The 24,287-nt window shown below is 37.1% G+C and overlaps 2 protein-coding genes across 5 annotated transcripts in view; one reads left to right on the top strand and one right to left on the bottom strand.

The window, feature by feature from the left end:
- Positions 1-2,817: 2,817 nt before the first annotated feature.
- On the top strand, positions 2,818-5,711 carry LOC109621447 (solute carrier family 22 member 4). Its single transcript, XM_020075467.3, has 3 exons — positions 2,818-3,942; positions 4,013-5,139; positions 5,201-5,711. Exons 1-3 carry the CDS (start codon positions 3,779-3,781, stop codon positions 5,557-5,559), a joined length of 1,650 nt encoding a protein of 549 aa, XP_019931026.3. The 5' UTR covers positions 2,818-3,778; the 3' UTR covers positions 5,560-5,711.
- LOC109621448 (major facilitator superfamily domain-containing protein 8) overlaps positions 5,664-24,287 on the bottom strand; it is a 41,353-nt gene continuing 22,729 nt past the window's right edge. For 3 of the 4 annotated variants that reach the window (XM_062856508.1, XM_020075469.3, XM_062856509.1), the window contains one exon: positions 5,664-6,580. In XM_062856508.1, coding sequence (XP_062712492.1) covers positions 5,899-6,580 — 682 coding nt within the window. In that variant the 3' untranslated portion in view covers positions 5,664-5,898. Of the gene's footprint in view, positions 6,581-13,054; positions 13,711-13,776; positions 14,776-24,287 lie in introns of those variants that run through there. The other variant, XM_020075468.3, reaches the window with a different exon arrangement.

Raw genomic sequence — 24,287 nt, 5'->3', positions numbered from 1 at the left:
AATTGGTTGATTTCATTCCAATATGATAATATTCATTATTTTCGAAGCGCATTAATTTTATGTTTCTGAAACCCCAACATTCACAATAATCAATAACCTCTTTTCGAGTATGAAACAAAAATTCAGCTAGGTTTTAAAACAGTTTCATTGCTACTCATTGGCGTAGCTAGCTTTTTCTTTTTTCTCACTCACTCTCCTGAACAAACACGAAAAAGAGAAGGATGAAAGAGGGGGCACAGGCCCCATCTTACATCCCGCTCTTTCTCATGTTTGTTTAGGAGAGTGAGTGAGAAAAAAGAAAAAACTAGCTACGCCAATGTTGCTACGGTTTGCAAAGCATCTCCGAGAGCGGTCCACTTAGCCGGTTGATGCTCTTAAAGAGGTTATCAAGAGGCTTTGATGTATGAATCAGTTTTATAGCAAGTTTAATTAAATTGATCATGAAAACCTCTTATAGAGCCGCACAAAACTTAAAATGTTATTGGGTTTCTCATTAATGTTTAGACTTCTGTGATAATTTGAGAATCCACTGAATCATCATTTCCCAGTGAAATTTCACACTAATCAAACTTATTTTGTTTACCTGTTGTGCATCCGACGCCCCTGTCATGAACTCAATCGACCTTGTGTATGCCAGCCGCTGCGAAGTCGTGTGCGAAATTCGACTATGATGATAATGAATTTCGGCCGAGTCTAAATGGGTGCAAATGTCGCAATACTTGGGATATTCACCAAGTCATTGACAAAAAAGGTGCAGCTTTACTTGTTTTATTTGATTTCATAGATTTCTCGAAAGTATTCCATCGTATTTCGCATGCTAAGTTGCTGAGAAAGCTTTCACAACATTTTTACTTTTCACGTAGCGCAGTAACCCAAACTTTATCCTAACTTGGTAGTCGCACTCAAATCGTGAATGGAAATGGAGAGTTATCGAATTGAATTAGCATTACATTGGGTGTTATAAAATGTTCAGTCCTTGGACCTTTTCCAATCTCATTCTTTATTAATGATGTTCCCACGGTACAGTAGGCGTTCGATAACTGCAACATGTTTACGTTTCACTTAGCGAATGAAATTCAATACCGTAATCTGGGGGAAGTTGATCACTTTTCTTCTATTCCTTTCAATAACATCAGGCAGGGTCTGGGACCATTTGGGCAGGAGCACTTATTTTGGGCACTTGCTGCTATAACTCAGTCAACTTTCAACCGATTGACTTGGTTTTAGCGACACGATCAGCTAGGCACAGCATCTAGCCATGTACAAAAGTTCAAGTCAATCGGTTTGAAATTGACTGAGTTGTAGCAGCAAGTGCCCAAAATAGGTGCTCCTGCCCATATGGTCCCAGATCCTACAAAGCATAGGATTCCAAACAAATAAAGTTTAGTTAGTTTCAGAATGACCCACAGTAAACGCCTAAGGGTAGGCAGTTTCTCAAAAAATCGTCTTTTATTTTCAAAAATAAGCTTTTTTATAATAAAACTTATATGTTAACATCAACTTTAATTCAAATATATGTTCAATAAGCCTACCATGTATGAATAAAAGTATTTATGAGTCATCTGATATACAATGCGTAGATGGGAGGCGTTTATTGAAAGACAATCTTTTCACCGTGTTCTAATACACATCCAAAAAAGTCGATATTGTATGTAAAATCTTACACAATTGGCTTAAAAACCTTCACATCCTTCAAATACATTTACCCAATTGATTTACGTCAACAGTTCTTCCACTGAAACAAAATTGTAGCGTCCTCAGCCGTTGTAAGACGTGGATGCCCTAGTGATCAACTTCACCCCGCTGATCAACTACCCCCCAGATTACGGTAACAATATCAATAGACGTGAAATGAACATAAAAATTATCCGACTGCTCATTTGAGTTAACATAGCGCACCGTTTTGACGTTTGGCAGTGGTTTGAAAGCATGTTGCACTTATTGGACTAGCAGTTAAAATCGTTACAGTTAAACCGTTTGCACATACCGAACGTTTACTGTATTGTAACACTGTATGATTCATATTTTCGCTGACGCCGTTCATCTGTACTTATGCTCCATAACTGATTCTGTAGAAACCGGTGCAAGCCTTCTACATAGTGATTAGCGAAATGTGCTTGGTCCTCCTTCCGATCAATACTGCAAAAAACTAAACTAAGGGTATTGGTTCCCTTATTAAGGACAGACTTGTTAGAATCCCAAAATGGCCGCCACAATGGCTGACTTTGGCATCTACTCACGATTTTGAGGGCACGAATCTCTTCGTAAACAAAACCAGCGCACCTGATCTTCTTATTTTAAGATTATTACAAGTGAGCAAGAACAGAATAATAAAATACACTGTTGTGTGAAGCTTGCTTGTTGAGATTTGTGCGTTTGAAGTTCTGATGCACTGTTGAAACGGGATTTCAAGACGTTGTCCTTAAGCATGTGGCTCCCATTTTCATCCTACGAAAAACAAAGGAATGGAGCGCTGTTTGTTTTGTTTCTTATTTTTATATTTTTTGTTGGAAGTGAGCACCCATGAAAACAAAAAGAACGGAATCAATCGGTGCCGTAATCGCTTGTTTTCGAATAGGATGAACATGAGAGCGTGAGATTACTGATGGCACACATACCCTACTTCGATTCAAAATTAACGAGCTGTATGCTAGCCAGAGCTACATTTAGCTAATAAAAGCATGGCTGCTTCCGCATTTTCTTTATGATTTTGCAGAAATCAGGAACATAAACAAGAAAGAATAAAAGCATTAGTTGTTTGCTTGACAATTATAGATATATTTATTTGCGTTTCCCACAAAAAAATGTGGTTATTTTGCACCAAATGTAAAAATATATGAGGAAATTTCAAATTTCTTTTGAGTTTGACAAGCAGTAAAAGTCAGCTAATCTCTTAAACATAATCTAAATTGGAGAAGAAAGTTCAATAAACTTCAAAATGCAGCTCACCTACCACCTAACCAATCCGATCTTCGTATGCTTCCTACAACGCTAACAAAAAAGCGCGCCAAGCTTGTAGCTAAGTACTCTCGTCCCGAGGAGCGGTACACTGATAGTGACTCTAATACAAACTCCTATATCTCGCTGTCTGGTTCATTCAATCAACGCATGTTCACGCCACAATCATTTCCCTGAAAACAACACATTTCTTTCAATTCAGTTTAATTACAGCTACCATCGCAGTTAGTCGCACTCGTCGTCGTCGTCGTCAACGTCGCCGCTGTTCATGCTTTCTTTCGATAGTTCGACGATACAGAATCGTTCTTACCGCGAACAACGAGAAACACACTGCACTCGTCGTCAGCCAGTGTTTACGACTGGCTGTCGGGCTTCGGACAGTAGTGGGTTATTTTGCGACCTCATTCGACGATCTACCATGCCGTTGTTGAGCATCGTTGGCGGCCGCCGGTGTGGACCGTGATGTGTGAGAAAAGTTTTCTCCGCGAGTGCTGGTTGACCAGATTGAATTCAATTAGTGTTCAATAATTGAAGTGACTGGTGCTGAATGCTGTTGCACTGCTGGCGGAAGTCCATCTGTGAAGGGACTACTGGAAAAGAGTAAAAAACCTTTTTGATTGACAAATTGTTTGGTGGCAGAGTTGTTTTAGGTAGGGCGCATGCGTCCGGTGTCGATCCGATCCTGAAATAGATTCATTCATTTCGCACATCCGTGCTTCATAGTAAGACAGGCCGCGCCGCCAGTCTGAGGCGTGAATTTCGTGTTTTGTGCTGTCGTGAAAGTAGTGCATGCTGAATCTGGTCGTAGGTGGTTGCAAAAATGCCGAAATCGGAAGATGACATTGATCTTGACGGAGTGCTGAACGAGATAGGGCAATTCGGACGTTTTCAAATACGACAGTATGGATTGATGGTGATTCCGATTATTCTGAATGCGTTCTTCACACTCAGCTACGTTTTTACGGCGGGGAATTTGAATTACAGGTGAGATAAATGCTACATTGCCAAAGGTTCATGATGCAACAGTTGGTCTGTATTTCTTGTGTCATTGTAGATGTGAGGTACCAGGATGTGATAATGGACCAAACGCGGTTTACCACCCGGGATGGTTGAACAATACAGTTCCATTCAAGCATGGAATCCCAGCACAATGCGAACGGTTTCGGCCGATAAGCAACGCGAGCTTAGATAACCTCTTGTGCGACGCTGATGAATTCGATCAGACGAGCATCATCGGCTGCGACAGCTTTATCTACGAAGATGACGAAGTCACAATCGTAAATGATTTTAACATCACTTGTCCTAATAACGATTGGAAGCTAACGCTTGTGGGGACTATAAACAATGTAGGGCAGTTTGTGGCGCTTCCGATCGCGGGATACATATCTGATCGTTTTGGAAGACGTTTAGTACTTCTTCTTAGTGTGGCCGGCAGTGCCATTTTCGGCGTGATCCGATCGTTTGCAGCGAGTTATGAAATGTTCATCGCCTTAGAATTCCTGGACCCCCTGATCGGCTCTACAATGTACACAACCGCTTTCGTATTGGCCTTGGAACTGGTTGGACCCAAAATGCGAGTTACCGGCAACAACATCATATCATGTGCATTCTCGTTTGCTGAAGCTGGTCTTGGACTGCTAGCAATGCTGCTCAAAAACTGGAGACATTTGCTAAGAGCTTTGTACATACCCGGCATAGTATCATTGCCATTCCTGTGGATGACTACAGAAAGCGTTCGATGGTTGCTGTCCAAGGGTCAACGGGAAAAAGCATTCGACGTTCTGAAAAAAGCAGCAAAAATGAACGGCAAAACCCTGTCACCAGCTGCGATTGACAGCTTCTGCCCGGTAAGCGATAACGAATCAAGATCCGAGATGCTAGAAAACAACAATTTCTTCAACTTGCTGACGAATGCGTTCAAGAATCGCCGATTGATACTCCGAGTAGCGAACTGCTCGTTCTGTTGGCTGACGAACGTGCTCGTTTATTTCGGGCTTAGTTTGAACTCCGTCACGTTGGCGGGTGACAAATATCTCAACTTTATCTTGGTATCCTTGGTTGAGCTGCCCGGCTTTCTGATCATGCAGTTGATCCTTGATCGAGTAGGTCGTAGAATTACGCTTTGTACCACTATGATACTTTGTGGACTGTTTTGTTTCCTTTCGGAGTTCATACCAACAGGTAAATGATGGAACATTCCAACTAAAATCATTCATCAACCTCATTTTTGTACAACTTCCAGGAAATCACTGGCTCAGTCTGATCCTATTTTTGGTCAGCAAAATGGCTATCACCATGTCTTTCGGCACCCTCTACATTTACACGGTGGAAATCTTCCCTACCAACCTCCGGCAGAGTCTCCTTTCCGTATGCTCAATGTTCGGTCGAATCGGTTCTATGGTTGCACCGCAAACACCCCTCCTAGCTAAAATCTGGGCCCCGCTACCGATGGTCATATTCGGAAGCATTGGTATTGCATCCGGCCTGGCGATTCTAGAGTTCCCTGAAACGCTCAATACTCAACTGCCAAACACGGTCGAGGAAGCAATGAACATGAAAACCGAAGACGAAGGCAACAAAGGCAGGGAGCGACTTGCTTAACAGAAACATTACTACACAACCGATGACCTGTTTTAGTAAGTACAAAATGTCAAGCAATTGGTAAAAATACAATATTTTTTGAAAAAAAAAAAGAAATGGTTAACTTACGGTGTATCACAATCCATTTGTTTATTTTGATAAGGATGCGACATTTTTTGTTTCTTTGAATTGATAACAAAAACGTAAATAGAAGAGGTTTGTTGTCCCACCGATACAAAAACCATATCTCTCCTCTTCTTCTAGCTATTCTACGACGAAACAAATATAAAACGAAAATCTTTATTACTTATCTCATAAGTACAGATCACAGCTACTTTTTCTCGCAAATAAAAACCTACTCTATTGTCTAAGTTTTGTAGAGTTAAGCACTTTGAGTTCCTCAGCCAACTCAGCTGTCACCGCCGGCTTAGCAGGCTGTAAGCTATCCCGGTAGAACCACATCCACAGGAACACCAATCCGGCCAAAATCGTACCAGCTCCAAACGTCCAGTACGTTCCGAACAGCACATAAATCGTCACCGAGCCAGGTCCCAAGATTCGTGCTGCACTTCCAGCACACGTCAGCAGAGCCATCCAGGTTCCCTGCGGCCTTGGGCCCAACAGTTTCGAAAACACGGCCTGGCTCAACGTCGTTCCGATCGAGAACGATACGCACAGCAGCGTGTAGGAGATCGTAAATTGCACTTTGCCGATGGGCGGAATCCACTGGCACCACTCCTGCGTTGCGGGACATCCGGGAATGGTGGTGATGGTTGAATTTCCATCGGTAAAGTTGCCTTCATTCGCTACCGATGTTATGGGGTCCGATCCAAATGGGATCAGCAAAAGCTGACTGACGAAGAGAGCAAACATTGCACCGTAGACCAGGACATTCGATTCGGTGAAGCGTTTGCACATTGGGTCCAACAGCAGGAATAAAATGCAGGATATTAGGGCACCAACCGTCATCAGGATGCCCAGGTAGAAAAGGGAGTCCTCATTGCTCCAGCCAAACTGGTCCAACGCGATGGGGGACAAGAGCCTGCAAAAGATAATGGAAAGTTTCAGTTAAAGAACAGAATATGTATGACCTAATAGACTGACAATTTTAGAGCATTTATTTCATTGAAATAAATGCTCTAAAGATCTGCAACCTTGTCTGTAACATAGAAAGTAAAAGCTCAGAGAGCACAAAGATTTTTCCAAATATTTATCTTGGCAGAAGATTTCTTCTTCTGAAGGTTCCTTCAGAAATACCTCCAAGGATTTCTTCAAGAATTACTGCAAAGATTTCTTCGACAAATTTCTGCAAGGATCTTTAAGGAGTTTCTATAAGGTTTTACTAAGAGATTCATACTAGAATTGCTCCTGGAAATTTCCTACGAATCAATTGAATAACAATTCAAAGATTCCTCCAAGGATTCCTACAGAAGTTCCTTTTGGAATATCTATTAGAATTCTTTTAAAAAATCCTTCTGGAATTTCTCCAAACAATTCCTTATATTCTACCTACTCTAGGAGTTTCCCCAAGGATTCTTTCAGAAATATTTACAAGCATTCTTCTGGGATTTTTGATTTGACTCCTTCAAAATTGCCAGAGTGAGTGTTTTTGCTAGAAATGTTTTAGAAATCACTCCAATAAGCCATTCAAGGATTCAGGAACTCCTCCAATGTATACTTCAGCAATTCAAATAAAAAAAAATGTAAGAATCCCTCCAGATATTCCAAGAATTCCAGAAATAATAATTTCTACTAGAATTCCTTTAATCAGTCCTTTAGTTTTTTTTCCAAGATTTCCATCAGGAATTTTTCTATTGATATCCTTCAGATATGTTTTTGTTGCAATAACACTAATTTCGTCGGATTTCCTTTTCGATAATTCTAAGAAAAATTTGTAACGATTTCATCAAGCAACTTTTCCAAGAACTCCAAGAACTTGTTTCTTTTATGATTTATCTGGAAATTACTTAAAGGACTTCTGTACTCCAAGTTGTTTTTTACAAGTTGCTTAAGTGGTTGCTTCGGAAACTCCTTCAAGCGTTTCTGAAGTAATTTCTTCAGTAATAAATATTCCCAAGAATTCTATAGAGTTTCTTAAAGATTTCCACAAACGATTCCTTTGAGGTTTTCCCAAATATTTTCAGATTTCTTCAGCAATTTCCCAGGGAAATCCTTTAGGTATTCCTTCAAGAATTTTTTTTCTTCAATTTTTTTCAAGCGTTCTTTTTGCAATGCGTCAAACGGTCTATCTTGAAGTCCTTTGAAGGATTGCTTATGAATTTGTTCAAGCATTTGTTTTAGTTATACCTGTAGGGATATCTTCAGAAATTTCTCCTATAAAATTGTTGTAGGAAATCGTCCGAAGATTCATTGGGCGATTGTTTCGAGTCCAATTTCAAGTATCCTTTAATATTTTTCTCCAAGGACTGTTTCAAACTACGTTACAAAGATTCCTTCAGGAATTTCTAAAATTTTTCAGATAATCCTAGTACTTAAGAGGATGAACACATACACCCCCAAACGATTCCTGTGTAAATTTCCTCAAGGGGGTTTTACAAAAAATCCCCCAAGGCCTCCTGCAGAATTCCTCCAAGGAAATATATAGGCATTCTTTTGAAGAATTCTTTGAGATTTCGGTCATTGATTTATTTTTGGAAAAATCCAGCCATTTCAAAATAAGTTCTTCCAAAAATCCCTTTGCTTTCATTTTTTTAAGAATCCTTTACGCAATTCATCATAGCATTTCTAGCCTAGCGTGTGAGAAAGCCTAGGTGCTTTTTGTAAACAAACTTGTTTCGATTGTGCACCGCTAACAGGAAGGACACACATTACGGCAGCGTTTCTCAAACTATAGGTCGCGACCCACTGGTGGGTCGTGGGCTGAACTCTGGTGAGTCGCGTAGTCTTTATTAACTTATGACGAATGTTATTGCTAGCCATTTTCTAATTTTCAAATACTCCCTTGGAGAATCCATTTCTAGAAGATTTATTTCTAGAATTTCGGTTTCTCCTTAATTCTTTACAAAACTTTGTATTATAAGTCTTGTGTGGAGTACCTATATTGAATATTGAAACTACTGTTTTGAATCGATTCTGATACTATGAGTTTTTTGAAGTTTTAAGCACGGAGAAACAGACTTCACACTCCGCTTACCTTTTTAACGGTTGATTCAAATATTCGGTAGTTGGTCAATCGAACACTCGCGGCGTTGGTATCTGTAGCGTTTTAACCGAGACTTAATTTTAAAGTGCTGCAGAAGCATAAAACTACTAGTATATATTCAAAGGCAAACTGGTTCAATATATTAGAAACTTGAAATCTTATCTCAAATTTTTAAGACTAAGAGTTAACTGATTCTGCAAATTTGGGCACCCTAATCTTTCTTAGACTTTTGTAAAAAAAACTATAAGAGCACTATAAATAAACAAAAAAAAACATTTTTTAATATGTATTGACGGCTATGTAACGTAAGCTTATCACAACCTATGAAAGATAAAATATATTTATTTGAAAAAAGCAGTCCAAATTTGCAAAAAAAACTTATTTTATAAATTTTCGTGCTGGTGGGTCGCAAAATTCATTGAAAATCAAAAGTGGTCGCAAGCTGGAAAAGTTTGAGAACCCCCGAATTACGGTATTTGTTAGTAGTAGGTAAAAAAAACCTTCCGCCACCAAAAAAGTTTTGTTTACTTAAATACCCTTACGTCCTGCCCACATGTTATACTAGAGTTCATGTAGTTTTGTTTTTGTAGTAATCCTTCAAGAATATCATCAAAGATACCTCCAAAATCGACCCAATGATTCTTTCCGAATACATCTTATAATTCACCTGGAAGATTCTTCAAGGATTCCTTTTGAAACTCCTCCGATAATTTCTGCAAGCAGTTCCGCAATTTCTATACCTTTCCATTAGAAAATCTCCCAAAGATCCATTCAGGTATGGCTCCACGCATGGTCTCAAAAATGCTCCTAAGATATTGAAGACCTCATGTGAGATTCATTCTTGGAGAAATCTCTAAAGGAATTCTTGGAAACTTCGTTAAGGTTTATCTGGAGGATTCCTTGAAGAACTTTAAAGAAATTTAAAAAAAAATATGGAATTCCTGAATTTTTTTTGAGAAATTTTTGAAAATGTTCATGAAGAAATACTTGGACGCGTTCCTGAAAGTATCATTGTAAAAACTCCTAAATCAATGCATAGAAGAATAAATCAATGCATAAAAGATTTCCCTGAAAAAAAGGACAAAGAATTCCTTTTTTGACAGATCTGAATTTTGAATCAAAATTTATGCTGCCAACACTAATCGTGATAGTAGTTTAAGGTGAAAAGGAGTATTTTATATTTTGTATAAAATCGTTTTCGTATTAATATTTTTTCACATATTTTTCCAATTATGTGAGAAAAAATAATATTATATCCTCTGAAAAGGGCCCCACATAACTGTGGCCTCGGGCCGGACTTACAGGCCCTGAGTATCCAAATAAGACCAACTTTCAAATGCTGATTACACTAGTTTACAAAATAAAACGAAAGTCGTGAACTTCTGTTAACAACCAAAATTTTTGAAGCATAATTTAGCGCTGATTTCAAAACCGTGCTTCAAAAAATTTAAAGTAGAACAGTTTTTGAGTTTTAGCTCAATTTCGAGTTTTACAACTTTTTTAAATATGGAATTTAATAAAATTCAAATATCTTGCGTTTTGTTCAACAAATTTTAAATCTTTTTCTATAAATTAAAAGCTGACTATAATACCATTCGATCATCTGAATGCAGATTTTGCCTCAGATTGATGAAATTCAAAATATTGGCGAGTTTTGAGGACATTCTACTTAAATTTTAGCAAAATTTCCAAAAATATATGAATAAATTTTTTTTTCAATAAGAAAAAAAAAACAATTTAAAAATTCTTTCTCAACGTTTATTCGACATGTCATATGTAGACGAGTTACAGTAAAAAATTCAACTCAATCGGATCATTGATTACGGAGAATAAGATGTGTGAAGTGAGCGACTTTGCTTAAAAATAGAACAAAAATCGATTTCAAAACATCAACCTTGTTTGGGAAGTCGAAAAAAATTCCGCTCTACTGTATTTTTTTTCTTCGCGTTTTCGAACTCACTCCCCAGTTATGCGTTATAAGACCAATAGTGCAGTTTTATGACAGTATTCGGTATTGTAGAATATAGGTAAATTAGATGTAATAAAAAAATATAAAAAAAAACAATGTTAAAATATATAGATTTTAAAACCGATTTGAGAAACAGTGAGAAAAAGTCGATTTCCTTGCAATTTAAGGAGAATCTATTTCCCCTTCATTCAGCCTTTCCTATTGGTCGCAATGTGCGTACAGAGGATATAAAAGCAGAGAGTAAACCGAAGCAAGCTCATTCTGAAAACGGATGTCATAAACGACACAACTCGGCAGTTTGGTTGCAGCAGCATAGCGGAGACCCGGTTAGCAGCGGCATGGAGCGTCAGCAGCAGCAGTGAAGAAGCCACCAGTGAGGTTTTGAGAGTTTCCTCACTGGGCTACGGCATACTTCACCTGCAAACTGCTTGGCAATCTCCAGCGCCTGGAAGCAGAAATTTCGACAGGTATCAAAGTTGTGTAAGAAATGTTATATAGGTCTTTGCTTTTAAACACCAAACAACAGTAGGCAGCAGTGGAAGCTATTCGATTTCATGTGAGAACGCCAGTTACGGAAAATTCCACTAAGCCTTGAGGAAACCCTGCAGAAAATCGCTAGAAAAATGCTTTGTTTAACCCCTGGAGAAATTTCTTGAGAAATCACTGGACAAACCCCCAGAAGAACTCTTGAAGAAATCCCTGGGAAAATCCTAGTAGAATTCATTGAAGAATGCCTAGAGAAATTCCGTTAGATATCCATGGAGTTATTTCTGGTAGAATTTCCAAAGAAATTCTCGGAATAATCACGTGGACTACTGTATAAAACATTTTCATTTTTCACTGTTTTTGTGCATTTTTTGTTTACCTTGTAGTGATAAACCTCACAGGCAATGTAAACAAAAACTTGTTTGCACACATATACAAGTATAAGTAATGGCTGAATTATTGAAACAGTTTACATCACATAAAACAAAGTCAAAACAAACAGAACAAAAAATATGCAAAACTGTTACCGTTCAACAGCACAACTGTGCTTAAACAGAAACAATTGAAATATTAGAGCTTTTTAGAGGGATCATAGCAGGAATGACTGGAGGAATCCTAGTAGAAATTTAGTGAAATTTGAATTCATCGTTTGTGCTAGAAGGGGGGATTTTGAATAGTTAGATACAAATAGGCATGCTGTGAATTTGATTTATGTATGTTTTAAAAATATATAAAATGCAATGATGAAAAAAAAAATACATGAGAAAGGTTGAAAACTATTGTTGGGTGATCTTTAGAGTATTTTTCTTTTCAAAATATACTTTTGAAACGAAATTCGGAAAAAAATGTTAGCTTCGATAAAACGTAACGAAAATAAAAATGCAGTTACGTTATATCGAGGTGCGGCGATATCGTCAAACCTGGCCATTTTGTATGAAAAATGGTTGGTGGTTTTGTTAAATATTTTGTCCAACACTGATTTATTTATCACTTTTTTTAACGCGTCTATGGACTGCGTCATGAAATCCGGCTGAATTTATACACACAATGATTTTTTTTTTCATTTCTCGCAAAAAATATCATCTAGAAAAAGGGTCTCCTCAACATTAAGGATCCGGCAACCACATCCGTACATCCGGCCCTTTTTGCATAAAAAACGGCTGGTAAAAATGGTTCGGACAATTAAACTCAACAATAACTATAATATAAAACATAACTACAAAAGTTATCATAAATTTATATAAAAATGTATAAATTTTCTGTTTTGATATGTTTGGCGAAACTATGAAAATATTTTGAAAGTTAGATTAAAATCCAGTGTGAAAGCAGGTTGTTAAATATACCTTGCTAGTTTTTTTTTATTTACATTAGGTATCACTCGAATTTAGGGTTCGTTAATCACTAAACAAACTCATAGAACGCCGAGAAAACTCAAGGTTCATATTGAGCATTAAAACATTCAATTTTGGAGGAAAGATTCGAAATTGCAAATAAGTCCTAGATTGGACCATTCTAACGACCCACCCTAGCCAAGAACACTTAGTATTCACGTACGATTCCAAATCATCTAATTTCATCACTTGAAATATACGAGTGAATATCTTGTTTGCGTCAGCTTTGACACTGACCTGATTTGTACCGCATCACGTTTATGAGAAAGTGTTGAATTTAGCGTTATATTGTTTGCCATTCACATGACTCGTCAGAGCAAACTCATCTGCCGCATATCAATTTATATCACATATCATACAGCGAAACAACACGCTACCCCGGCAAATATATCAATTACAGAAATATGTTTGAATGGTGTCGTCATTCAAATTGATTCTCATATCCGCCACTCGGTATCACCGGCAATTCATCTAGCACAAATTACACTATTGCTGCAAACGACTTACGCTTGGAACGCCACATATAAGAACATCAGCAATGAAAACGCAACTACTGTCACGGTGATGGAAAAATATGGCAGCTGCATCGATTTCCACGTTTCCTTCGCATTGGTCGCCCCTTGACTTTTCATAGCTTCTTTAACGGCAATTGGGCTGTCCTTGAAGATGAACGGCAGCAGGAAGAAAATGTTGAACACTCCTAATATTACGCAGATCCAACCGGCTGACGAGTACATGTTGATTCGGAACCAGCCGAATACTGAGAATCCTTGCTCTCCCAATCCGGAAAATACCGACTGAAACGTGGGTCCTATCATCAACCCGATGCTTTGAGCTAGTGCCATGTAGGAGATGGTTTTGGTCCTTTCGGACACTCGTGTTGCAGATGAAATGTAAGCTCGGCAGATTGTGACGGCGGATGTCCCGACACCGACCAGTCCTCTCGCCACCAGAAGTATGTACCTTCGATGATCTTGAAATTCTTCCGTGACGGAATATAATATATTTCCAATGATGAATACTGCAACCAGGATTACGAGCGGCTCTCGAACTGAGGACAGCTTGTTTGTCCACCATCCGAAAAATGGACTGAAAAATATTTGGCCCACCGGAGGCACGGCGAATATATAGGCCAGGAATACTTTATTCGCCGATGGATCCAGCTGTAACCGAAATCAATTTATCAGATACAACAATTCTTCAATCACTACATTCACACAAATCATTACGGATTTAAGGTAGGGCCAAACTCCGGTCGCAACGATTCCGAAGGCCAAAAACATCACGAACCCCGTGAAATACAGTACGCGAATCGAAATCCAACGTGCACGATACTCCGCTTCCGTTTCCAACCCCAAAACTCGTTGTTTGTCCGGTTGCTTCAACGAAATCCACTGCTTGAATCGCGCCATCCTGTTTTGCAACAAGACCTACCCTAATACCTCCTGAATCTCGACAAACAAACTAATCCCGAAGCGACCTACTCAAAAAAGCCCCGCCAACGGTGAACGACGAGGACGGTCAGCCGCTTTGTTACCCGCTCGAGTGCCGATTCGAAACTGATCGCAAACTCATCGAACGAGGGTGTCTTTATCAAATATAATAGTGACGTCGTCGTCCTCTCCCAACCCATCCCCCTAAGGGGAAGGTAAGCTCATGCGCCCCGATACTATTTAAATCATCTATATGGGGCCGCTGAATCGAAGTCAACACCAACAAGTGGCCGGTGGCGACAAACGAGAGAAATTTAAAACATTTAAGCGGAACTACCTACAACATTATATTAGCTTTGTTAGTCAAACCCGAAAAGTCTCCCGACCTGCACGCGTCAGCCACCAACAACGAACGAACCGGTCGGTCTCTCGGTCCTGGTCGTCGCGAAAACTTCCGAAATATGCACGCGCGGCCCGAGAAAGCATCCGTTCGCGGTCCGCGGCGGTAGGTTTGAACAGTCAGTGCGAGCGATCGAAGAATAAATCATCAAGGTCTACAAATTGTAAAGCCAATCATCGATGTAATCGCGCGAACGGCGTATCGAGCACACTGGAACCGAACCGAACAACTTGGGGACACAATTGGTTGCGATGCGACAGACAATATGAACAGTGCGGTGGTGCCGTGACAAGCCTCCATTAGAGTTTGTAATGGTTGGGCTTTTAAAGTTATCGGGCAAACAACAACGGCATGGGGAGGAAGGCGGATCGATGTCTTTGCTTAACTTATTCATAAACTTGATTTTGAGACATGGGCCAGAGTGGGACGGGTTTGTGCCTTTTCCGATGGGGATTCTAAATTTGGAACGGACGGGGTATTACTTAGCCACCAGCTTCTAATCGAAACCCTTTGAACTTACTTACTGTGTGTGAACTGGTTATATTTATCATGATAATTTGCGATATGAAACGAAAACAAATCTGGAAACGTCAGCCACGCGTGATTACGAAGCAACTAAATTGCATTGCCGGTTGTTTTTGAATTTGAAATGAGCCCAGCTTCAAGGTCCGGTAGGGTTGTTTGTCTTCTTCTAGCCCGTGAGCATATGAAGACTACTGTATAGGCTCAGTGTACCAGTTATGGCTATAGTACCTCAAATTCGCCATAGTTGATTTTCAACCTTTAACGATGCAAATCATCAAGAAAAAATATGTGAACAATAGATCACGCTCATAAAAGATGATTGTACTCATTCAAATTTCACATTTTGCTCAAATTATGATAGAAATAAATAATTTTCCTTAAAATTTAGGCTTCCTTGCACCCTATTTCGCCATAGTGTACCAGTTATGGCAAATCCCATAAGGAATGCATGTAAATAGTGCGAAGTGGAACCGAAATTAAAAAGTATGTCCATAACTGGTACAGGGTTCCTATCATTGGCACACGCCGTAATAAATAGTAAAAGTGGGTTTGGCTCAGATTGTATATTTTTCTTGTAAAGTATGAAAACAAATCTATCATTTGACATATCGACGACATTTGTCGGTCTTCTTCTTATTTTTGTAGAAGTAGTTTTCCTTAGGTAGTGCGATAACTGGTACAGGCACCCTAGTACTTAATTATCACTGAAATTGATTACTCATCGAGTGAGTTTGTTGTTTCATGAATCGCATACTACAGATAATAAAAGAAACAAGGTCTTTTCTTCTTTCTGATATCGTTATACCAGGGCAGAGTACCCCTTTGGGCTAAACGTCGTTTTATGAACACTTTCTCATTTATTAACTGAAAGTGAAAGCATTTTCGCATTCGTATAAAGTATGCTAAACGATGGCTGTTGAAAATAAAATTTAAAAACCCGGATTAATTCACCTAGTGATCTTTCCGTCGACGTTAGCCAAAACGTTCCAGAGTCCTTTATATAGAAAAGCAACAATTTTAATAAAGCCAACATCGATTTGGAAAACTTATTGTTGGTACATATTCCGATGTTATGTTCAACAGCAAAACAGAGCTAAAAAATATTGCAAAATGCATTGGGATCTTGATTGGGATCATTGTGACCCCATTCTACTCACTACGGCAGCGGGGTGAGCGTCAGCTAATGCATGAAGAAGGTTGACTTCATTTACTATCACAGATCACTTTGTGATCTTGGACAAGAGAACAAGAGATAAGAGAACAAAATCTTGACAAAACTGAAGCAGGCTCATCAAATCACACCTTTTCAAATTCCTGAGGTGTGGGAAAATTGAAATTAATTTGCATCAACCTCAAACAAAATTTTTCAATCCCCTTTTGCGTCTAAAATTACTGCGCAAAATTTTGATTCAACTGGTTGCTCCTCGCGTTCTGTGATATGGTTCAAATTTGAATTGGATTCATTATGAAAAATTTCACTTGCTTCCATTTTTCTAATCAAATTTCATGAACCAGTAAAGTGTGCAGGAAAAAGTTTATCGAAGACTGTAAAGTGATTTTTGATTGTGAAATAAATTATGTATATTTTAGCTTGTTATTATCGTCTAGGTATTGATCGGCCTCCAGTAATAGTAAAGGTGGTCACGCAGTCAACTAATATATATATTTTTCAGCTCTGCCTATACATTGAACATAACGTCGGGAATATATGCCACCAATAAGTTTCTCAACTCGTTGATGGCTTGGATAAAATTCTGCTTCAGGATTCAGAATGCTTACGTCGACGGAAAGATCATAGGTACATATTCGACGAGAAAGGCACTATCACCACTAGGTGAATTAATCCGGGTTTTTTCTTGTTGATTTGCATCATTTAAGGTTGAAAATAGTTGATAGCGAATTTGAGGTACTGTACACTACACAGTGTACCGTAACTGGTACACTGAGTCTACTTGATCTGGATTCACTTTGATGATGTGATCAATGTAGCATGTTTTTCAACAATTCGACGGAGCCATCTATAGAGCGTTTCCTATCAAAAACACAGAAAAAAATATACCATTTTTGACTCGATCTTTTCCAATTTGAATGATATTTTGTTCATGCGCTGTTTATCGTGCATCATTAAATTAATCATTTGATTTTACTTTTGCATTGATGCATAACTATTTTTCCTCACTGAACATTTGAGAAGGGTGTATGAAAAAATAATCTTATTTCCTACTTCAAAAAACTATAACACGAAAATGGGTTATTGGTTTAAAATAATGTCTTTAAAGTTGATTGATGATATTTGAAACACTTAGAAAAACAATTGACTGAGGATTATATTCATCATGAATGTATGTTAGATATAACATGATTTTAATTTTCGAAAAACGTCATCTTTCGTTTTTTTATTATTTTTTTGTAGAAAGCTGATTTTGAGACTCAACATTTGCCAAGCAGCCCACTGTAATCAAAGGCTTCTTGCTATTTTTTCTTCAATTTCTATTTTATCAAACAAAAAAAATATTCTTGTTAAAATTAAAAGGATCTACGCACAAGTTTCAATGAAAAAAGTATATTTAATACTTAAGTTACAGCGAGTCAAAAACAAAAACTAAGCAAAATGTTTGGTACCTTATCAATTGTTATTCGAGATATTTTTACTGTTTTACTTTTATATCAAAAAAGATCAATTATATCTCAGAAGGTATAAGCGATTTTTCAAATATCATTTAACAAGGTTCAAATTTTTGTCTTGTTTTTTTTATTACTGTAACTTAAATAAAGTTCGATGTAGGAAAAAAAATATGTGGAGTTTTTTCATTGGAGCTTGTACGTTGAATAAATTTTTGATATAAGAAATCTCAATAAATATCTTTTTGCTTGTTTTAAAAATCGATAAAAAATAAAATTTGAAGAAAAAATTGTTAAACATTAAACCGTCCTGGGCTACTTGACAAATACTCAGGCCCGTAAAATTTTGTTTCACCATTAGGGTGGCCATTTTGAAAACATGGTTCGAATCGTCATAACTATTGAACCAATTGTTATTATTATTATTTAAGAAATTATTATTTAAGAAAACATATTGTTGCTTCTGAGATTTACCCAATACTATACCTTCAAAGATTCCTCTTTCTGGGAATTTCAACCATGATTTCTTTCGGTATTTCTCCAGAAGCTCCTTCCGGAATTCACTCCATCGTTTTACTATTTCTGCAAGAGCCTTCTGGGATTTTCAAGGAGTTTCTTGAGATTCCGGGGAAATTCCGGAATGACTCTGGCAAACTCCAACGTGATTTTATATGAGTGATTTAATTGATACTTTCCCAGGCGTCTATCCAGGATTCCTTCAGAAGTTGCCTCTATGATTCTTCCAGGAGTTTTTTTTCTGAAATTCCTAAAGAGGTTCCATCTGGCATGCATACAGAAGTACCAGGAATCATCCAAGTATTATTTTTGTGATACCTCCAGGAATTCCTTTTGAGATTTCTATATAGGTTTCTTAAGGGAATGTCTTCAGAAGTACTTTTACCAGAATTCCCAGAAGGAAATCCTGGATAAATGTAATCTCAGAAGGAACTTTTGAAGGAAATCCAGAACGAATATCTTGAGGAATTTATACAAAATTGCTGGAAATATGTACCACAAAACAATTAAGGGGAATGGAGGAGGAACGCCGGAATGCGATCCTTAAGAAATTCCGGAAGGAGTTCTAGCAGTCGATTTTGTAAGTTAGCTGCTAAGTTTCTTTGATCAATAAAATCATTCTCAATCTGATCGTCTTAGAGGTATGATTCATTGAAGAAGTACCAAAGGTATGATAACACTTGGCAACATCTGCGAAGGAACTCCTTGAGGAATTACAGAAGGAATTCTCTGAGGAAACCAGGAAAAAAATCCTGGAAGTATCCCGCAAGGAATTCTTCGAGAAATCTCGGTATTTTCAATGGAGGAATCTTAGAAGAAACTCCTTGAAAAATCCCAAAAGACTCTTGAAGAAGATTTGAAAGGAAGGAGCAAATTCCGGAAGAAATCACGGTTGAAATTCCCAGAAGAATGAATTTTTGAAGGAACTCTTGGATAAATTCCAGAAGCAATTTCATGTCAATCTTGGAAAATTCATCCTGAGGGAATCCTCGAAGGAGCTTCTGGAGGAATCCAAGACAGAGTCCAAGGAATTCCTTGAAGAATCTCAGAAACGCATTTTTAAAATGTCACCATCATTTGGTCACAAAACTTGAAATTTTCAAAAACAATGCAGCTCAAAAACGACTTGAAGAACATATCTAATTGTTTGATATGCCATGTTAAACTTTCGATAAAAAAATAAACAAGAATAGTCGTTGTTGTCCAACATTGTGAAAATTATAAAAATAGATATTTCAACCATTTTTGATATTAAAGATAACTAATTTCGTTTTGCTATATTTATTTTTAAACTGCAACTAATAATCTTTAAATTCGCGAAAAAATATTGGAAATAAGTCCATTGGACTTATGACGGTTCGAAAATTTAAAAAAAATGAGAAATATCGTATTTTGGACCACCTTATACAAGATAATTTGAGCAATATCGGAGCGCTTTTGTTTTCGAGTCTATTATTTTTTTCATGGAATGCAATGGCTGAGTGTTTGTCGAATTTCGCTAACCTGAGGAGAGGACGTTCTTGGCGTAACGTCCTCACTGGGACAAAGCCTGCTTCTCAGCTTAGTGTTCTATGAGCACTTCCACAGTTATTAACGAGAGCTTCCTCTGCCAATGACCATTTTGCATGCGTATATCGTGTGGCAGGCACGAAGATACTCTATGCCCAAGGAAGTCAAGGAAATTTCCTTTACGAAAAGATCCTGGACCGACCGGGAATCGAACCCGTCACCCTCAGCATGGTCATGCTGAATACCCGTGCGTTTACCGCCTCGGCTATATGGGCCCTTTACGGTAAATTTCACTAACCGTAGCACACTATTTTGAAACTTTGGTAATAGTAATACCGGAACCAACTACTATTTGATGATGATGATTAACCTGGGCTTGTTAGGGGAATATCTGTAAATAAAAAGAAAATCGGGTTAAGTACGGTTCCTTTGAATTCCACTAAGAATTTGCATCCTTTGACAGATACGTATTTCGACCTCAACTGTAAGGTCGTCTTCAGTGTCTTGTACTTGACTCGAGTCAAGTACAAGACACTGAAGACGACCTTACAGTTGAGGTCGAAATACGTATCTGTCAAAGGATGCAAATTCTTAGTGGAATTCAAAGGAACCGTACTTAACCCGATTTTCTTTTTATTTACTATTTGATGTTGAAACTAGAATACACTTAAAAGTTTAATATGGATTTTACCCAAATCAGGGTAAAACTTATCTCACCAAAGTCACCAAAGTGACTTTCCACACCAAAGTGAGTAGTCTGTTTCTCAAGGCTAAGTGGTCCCTCAAGGGCCCTAAAGTTGTCAAAAATTGTATGGGGCGAAAAAACATGAAATTTGTTTCGACAAAAAAAATATGCTATTCCACTAAAACCGGTGGTTTTAGAACCTAAAATGGGCAAAAAATGTGCACATAATTTCGATATCTTCACTCGTTTCAAAGTTCAAAGTAAATTTTCTTTCAGGATGCTTAGAAAAACGGATTTTTTGGTTGTTTTTTTGCCAAATTTCTGCTGTAAATTTCGTAAAAGGCATAAAAAAAAATCTAAAGTATTCACTTTAAGCTTATAAGCTAGTTGTCTATCTATCGTCCAAATTTGAGAAATACAGGCCATTAAGTTGACAAGATTCTAACAAAATGCCTGAAATACTGCTAAAAGGCATAATTTGGTAATTATGTCAACTTTATTCTGTTATATACCCGCATTCTATGGATCGAACGCATTAAAAGTTTGAACGTTAATGACTAATATGATGAATTTTTGAAAACTTTAGACACAACTTAAAATAGCTAACACGGAAAAAATATTGCGATGAGATAATTGTTCAAATATTACACCAAATCAGCCAAAACTTCAACATCGTTTCAAAGTTCAAGATAGTAATTACCGTTCATTTGAATACCCTTTAATTGACTTCAGTATAAATAAATATGTTTTGAAGAAAGTAACTAAATAATCGTCGAGAAATTGAAAAAAAAAATGTGGGATGCGTGTTAAAAATAAATCAATTTATGAGTCATGAATGTTCAAAAGTCCATACCAATTGCTTCCGGAAATAGGGTGGGTGTACCAATTATGGCACTACCTAAGGAAAGCTATTAATACAAAAATAACGAGAAGACCAACGAATGTCATCAACAAGTTAAAAGACAGCTTAGTTTCCATACTTTACAGGAAAAATATAGGAACGGAGCTAAAACTACTTTTAGTATTGATTACAGCGTGTGCCAATGATAGGAACCCTGTACCAGTTATGGATACATTTTTTAACTTCGGTTCCTTTTCGCACTATTTGCATGCATTCCTTATGGGGTTAGCCATGACTGGTACACTATGGCGAAAAAGGGTGCAAGGAAGCCGAAATTTTAAGGAAAATGATTTAATTCTACCATGATTTGAGGAAAATGTGGAGTTTAAATGAGTGCGACTATCTTTTGTGAACGTGGTCTGTTGTTCACAATTTTTTTCTTGTTGACTTACATCGTTAAAGGGTGAAAATCAACTATTGCGAATAATTGGTACTATAGCCATAATTGGTACACTTACCCTACAACAGCTTAAAGTTTACTATCGGATAATTATGCCTTTTACTACAATCTTTCTAACATCATGTAAATAGCTCGATCTTTCCCAAATTAGGACCGTTCACAGACATCTAGTTAATCAACTTACAGTGGAAATTTGAGATATTGTGATGCACTTTTCGAAAAGTTACAGCTAATTGACCATTTTTTTAAGTGAAGAGTATTTTTTTTAAATTGGAATTACCTATATGACATCTAACATAGACGCACGATGATTTTTTTCCAGAGCTTTTTTTTTCGATAAGTCCTTAAAATATCCTGAAACATCTTCGAAGACAACATTCCAATCCAACAAACTGTTCCCGAGTTTTAATTTTTTGAAGAAACAAAATTGCTTTTTCTTCATACAATCTTTCCAAAAGTTAGGTAACACTCTGCCGGAATTTTCTTCAATTTGAATATTTTTTTATCTCTTAAATGGTTTGAAGAAAACTTTTCAAACTATTTCATTCTATTCAACAAGTCTGAAAAATTTGAAGTGAGACCTCTAGACTACAACTTGAATTGACTTCGAATGGTTACATGTCTGGAATAACTAAGACTTGTATTAAAGAAAAAAAAAAATGCGGCAGATGTTCTTCAAAGAGCAGAATTTATCTCGTGTTGTTCCACTAAATTTCTTTCATTATTTAATAAGTTACATCGTTTTGGAAAACCCGAGTAAGCCAAACAAAGATTTTCATCACTAAATAGGCATAAGACTTCTGAACAATTTAGATGAAGATCACGATTTTGGAAGATGTAAGAATTTTGAGATATTATGTCATAGTGATTGAGTTGCTCAAGTGCTGCCTTATTCAATTGTGGAGTTGCAATACTAGATAATTTGGGTTGTTTAGCGAATAAACAATGCTATTTTCTTCAGGTTAATCGAATGAATGTATTTATCAAATTATAACATGATTTTGTTGTATTTTTTGGATTGTCAAATAAACAAAAAAAAAGGAATGAAATATCATTTCCCACTGTGCACACATCACTAGGGCTGACTATCGAAGGCGGCGTTAGTCGCAACTCTGTTAACAGAGTGATGACATGCAAACAAATTAACTTTAAATTAACCTTCATCAATGAATCGCAGTGTGAACGCTAGGGATGCTGGCACGAGTAGATAACGCTACTACTCATTTATTTTAGTTTTGTTACTCTTTTTAAGAATAGTAGCAGGAGTAAAAGGTCTCACATAATCGAACCGGCAAACGTGCTGGTATTCAGCGAGACTCTTCTAAGGGTAACGGGTTCGATAGGTATAGGAACTTTATGTAATAGAAATTTCTTTCATTTCCTTGGTCACACAGCGCCTTTTTCCGTCAGTCACACGATAGATTATGGACTGGTAACTTGATAAACAATGCTAACAATTACAAAATAGTTATCGGCAGAGAAAGCTAACTGTCTGTATGGACAGAGAGCCCATGAAGATTTTTGAAAATGGGAATTAGTAGCGTGACGTTACAACGTTGTAACGTCACGCTAAAAAAATAAGGATCGAATTTGGCTAAAATATAAACGACTTATAAGAAAGTGATCATTTTTCATTAATAATTCCAAAAGTCCCAGTGAAGAAACAGGGGTGTAAGCAGTACTAAATGACAGAATTTCCATAAACAAATAAAAAAATGCATAAATAAATCAAAAGTTTCCATAAATAACTGATTTTTGAGCAATTAAAAACGTCAAAAATGCAATGAATAATTCAACTGTTGCAATAAAAAAAGCCATTTTTCCATAAATAAATTCGATTTTTCCATAATAAATTGAAAAATTCTCAATAAAAAAAATATCGTAAGTGCAATAAACAAAAAATATAATATCAATAAATATCAAAAAATGATCAATAAACGTAAATGCATTTTCAGCCAAAAAAATATATAGACCATGCGGCGAAGCCGCATAGAGGATTGAGGAACTGAGGCGGCAGAAGTCCGCCGAAGTTTCCGATATCCGATGCACCGCAACTGCATCGTTTCGGTTCTAGGCAAACCACAGATCCAATAATTTGCCCGGTGTAATGCAAACACAGATGTCATCCCTTTTTTAGTCCGACGAGCGATAGCGAGTTCGGACGGCAAGCAATTGCTCGGTAAATTGCAATCATAGTTACGCAGACTTTTTAGTCGTTTCATTTATATAAGTGCGATTCAGCATTTCACTGTCATTTGCATTTGTTTTTCGTGTGTAATTTCGTCATTTTTTATTGTATTGTATTTTTTTTATTTTTTATTGCCTTTTCGATATTCTTTTTATTGTGAATTTTCTAATTTATTATGGAAAAATCGAATTTACATGGAAAATTCGAAGTTTTTTGGTGGGGAAAATGGCTTTTTTTATTGCAACAATTGATTTATTCATTGCATTTTTGACGTTTTTAATTGCTCAAAAATCAATTATTTATGGAAACTTTTGATTTATGTATGCATTTTTTTATTTGTTTATGAAACTTTTGTTATTTCGTCGAATTTACGAGTTATAGTGAAAAATCTAATCAAAAAGGCGTCAAAACGCTGTAACATCTCGGTAGAATGTGTCATATTAAAAAGGCTAAATTTTTTCATATGATCCAGTTTGATTTTTTTTACTATCGTCACATTACACTAGCAGTGCATTCGTGTCAACTGATTCAGTTCAAACTCAGCAAATCTTCCACGAAACA

This window comes from Aedes albopictus, chromosome 3 (assembly GCF_035046485.1).
Source record: "Aedes albopictus strain Foshan chromosome 3, AalbF5, whole genome shotgun sequence".
NCBI classification, from domain to species: Eukaryota; Metazoa; Arthropoda; class Insecta; order Diptera; family Culicidae; genus Aedes; species Aedes albopictus.
Note: the sequence above shows the minus strand (reverse complement) of the source record. Positions and strands in the feature narration are given on the sequence as shown.

Coding starts and splice junctions, on each gene's coding strand:
- LOC109621447 (XM_020075467.3), top strand. CDS start 3,779: ATGCCGAAATCGGAAGATGACATTGATCTTGACGGAGTGCTGAACGAG. Junction 3,943..4,012: donor GCGGGGAATTTGAATTACAG/GTGAGATAAATG, acceptor GTGTCATTGTAG/ATGTGAGGTACCAGGATGTG. Junction 5,140..5,200: donor TTCGGAGTTCATACCAACAG/GTAAATGATGGA, acceptor TACAACTTCCAG/GAAATCACTGGCTCAGTCTG.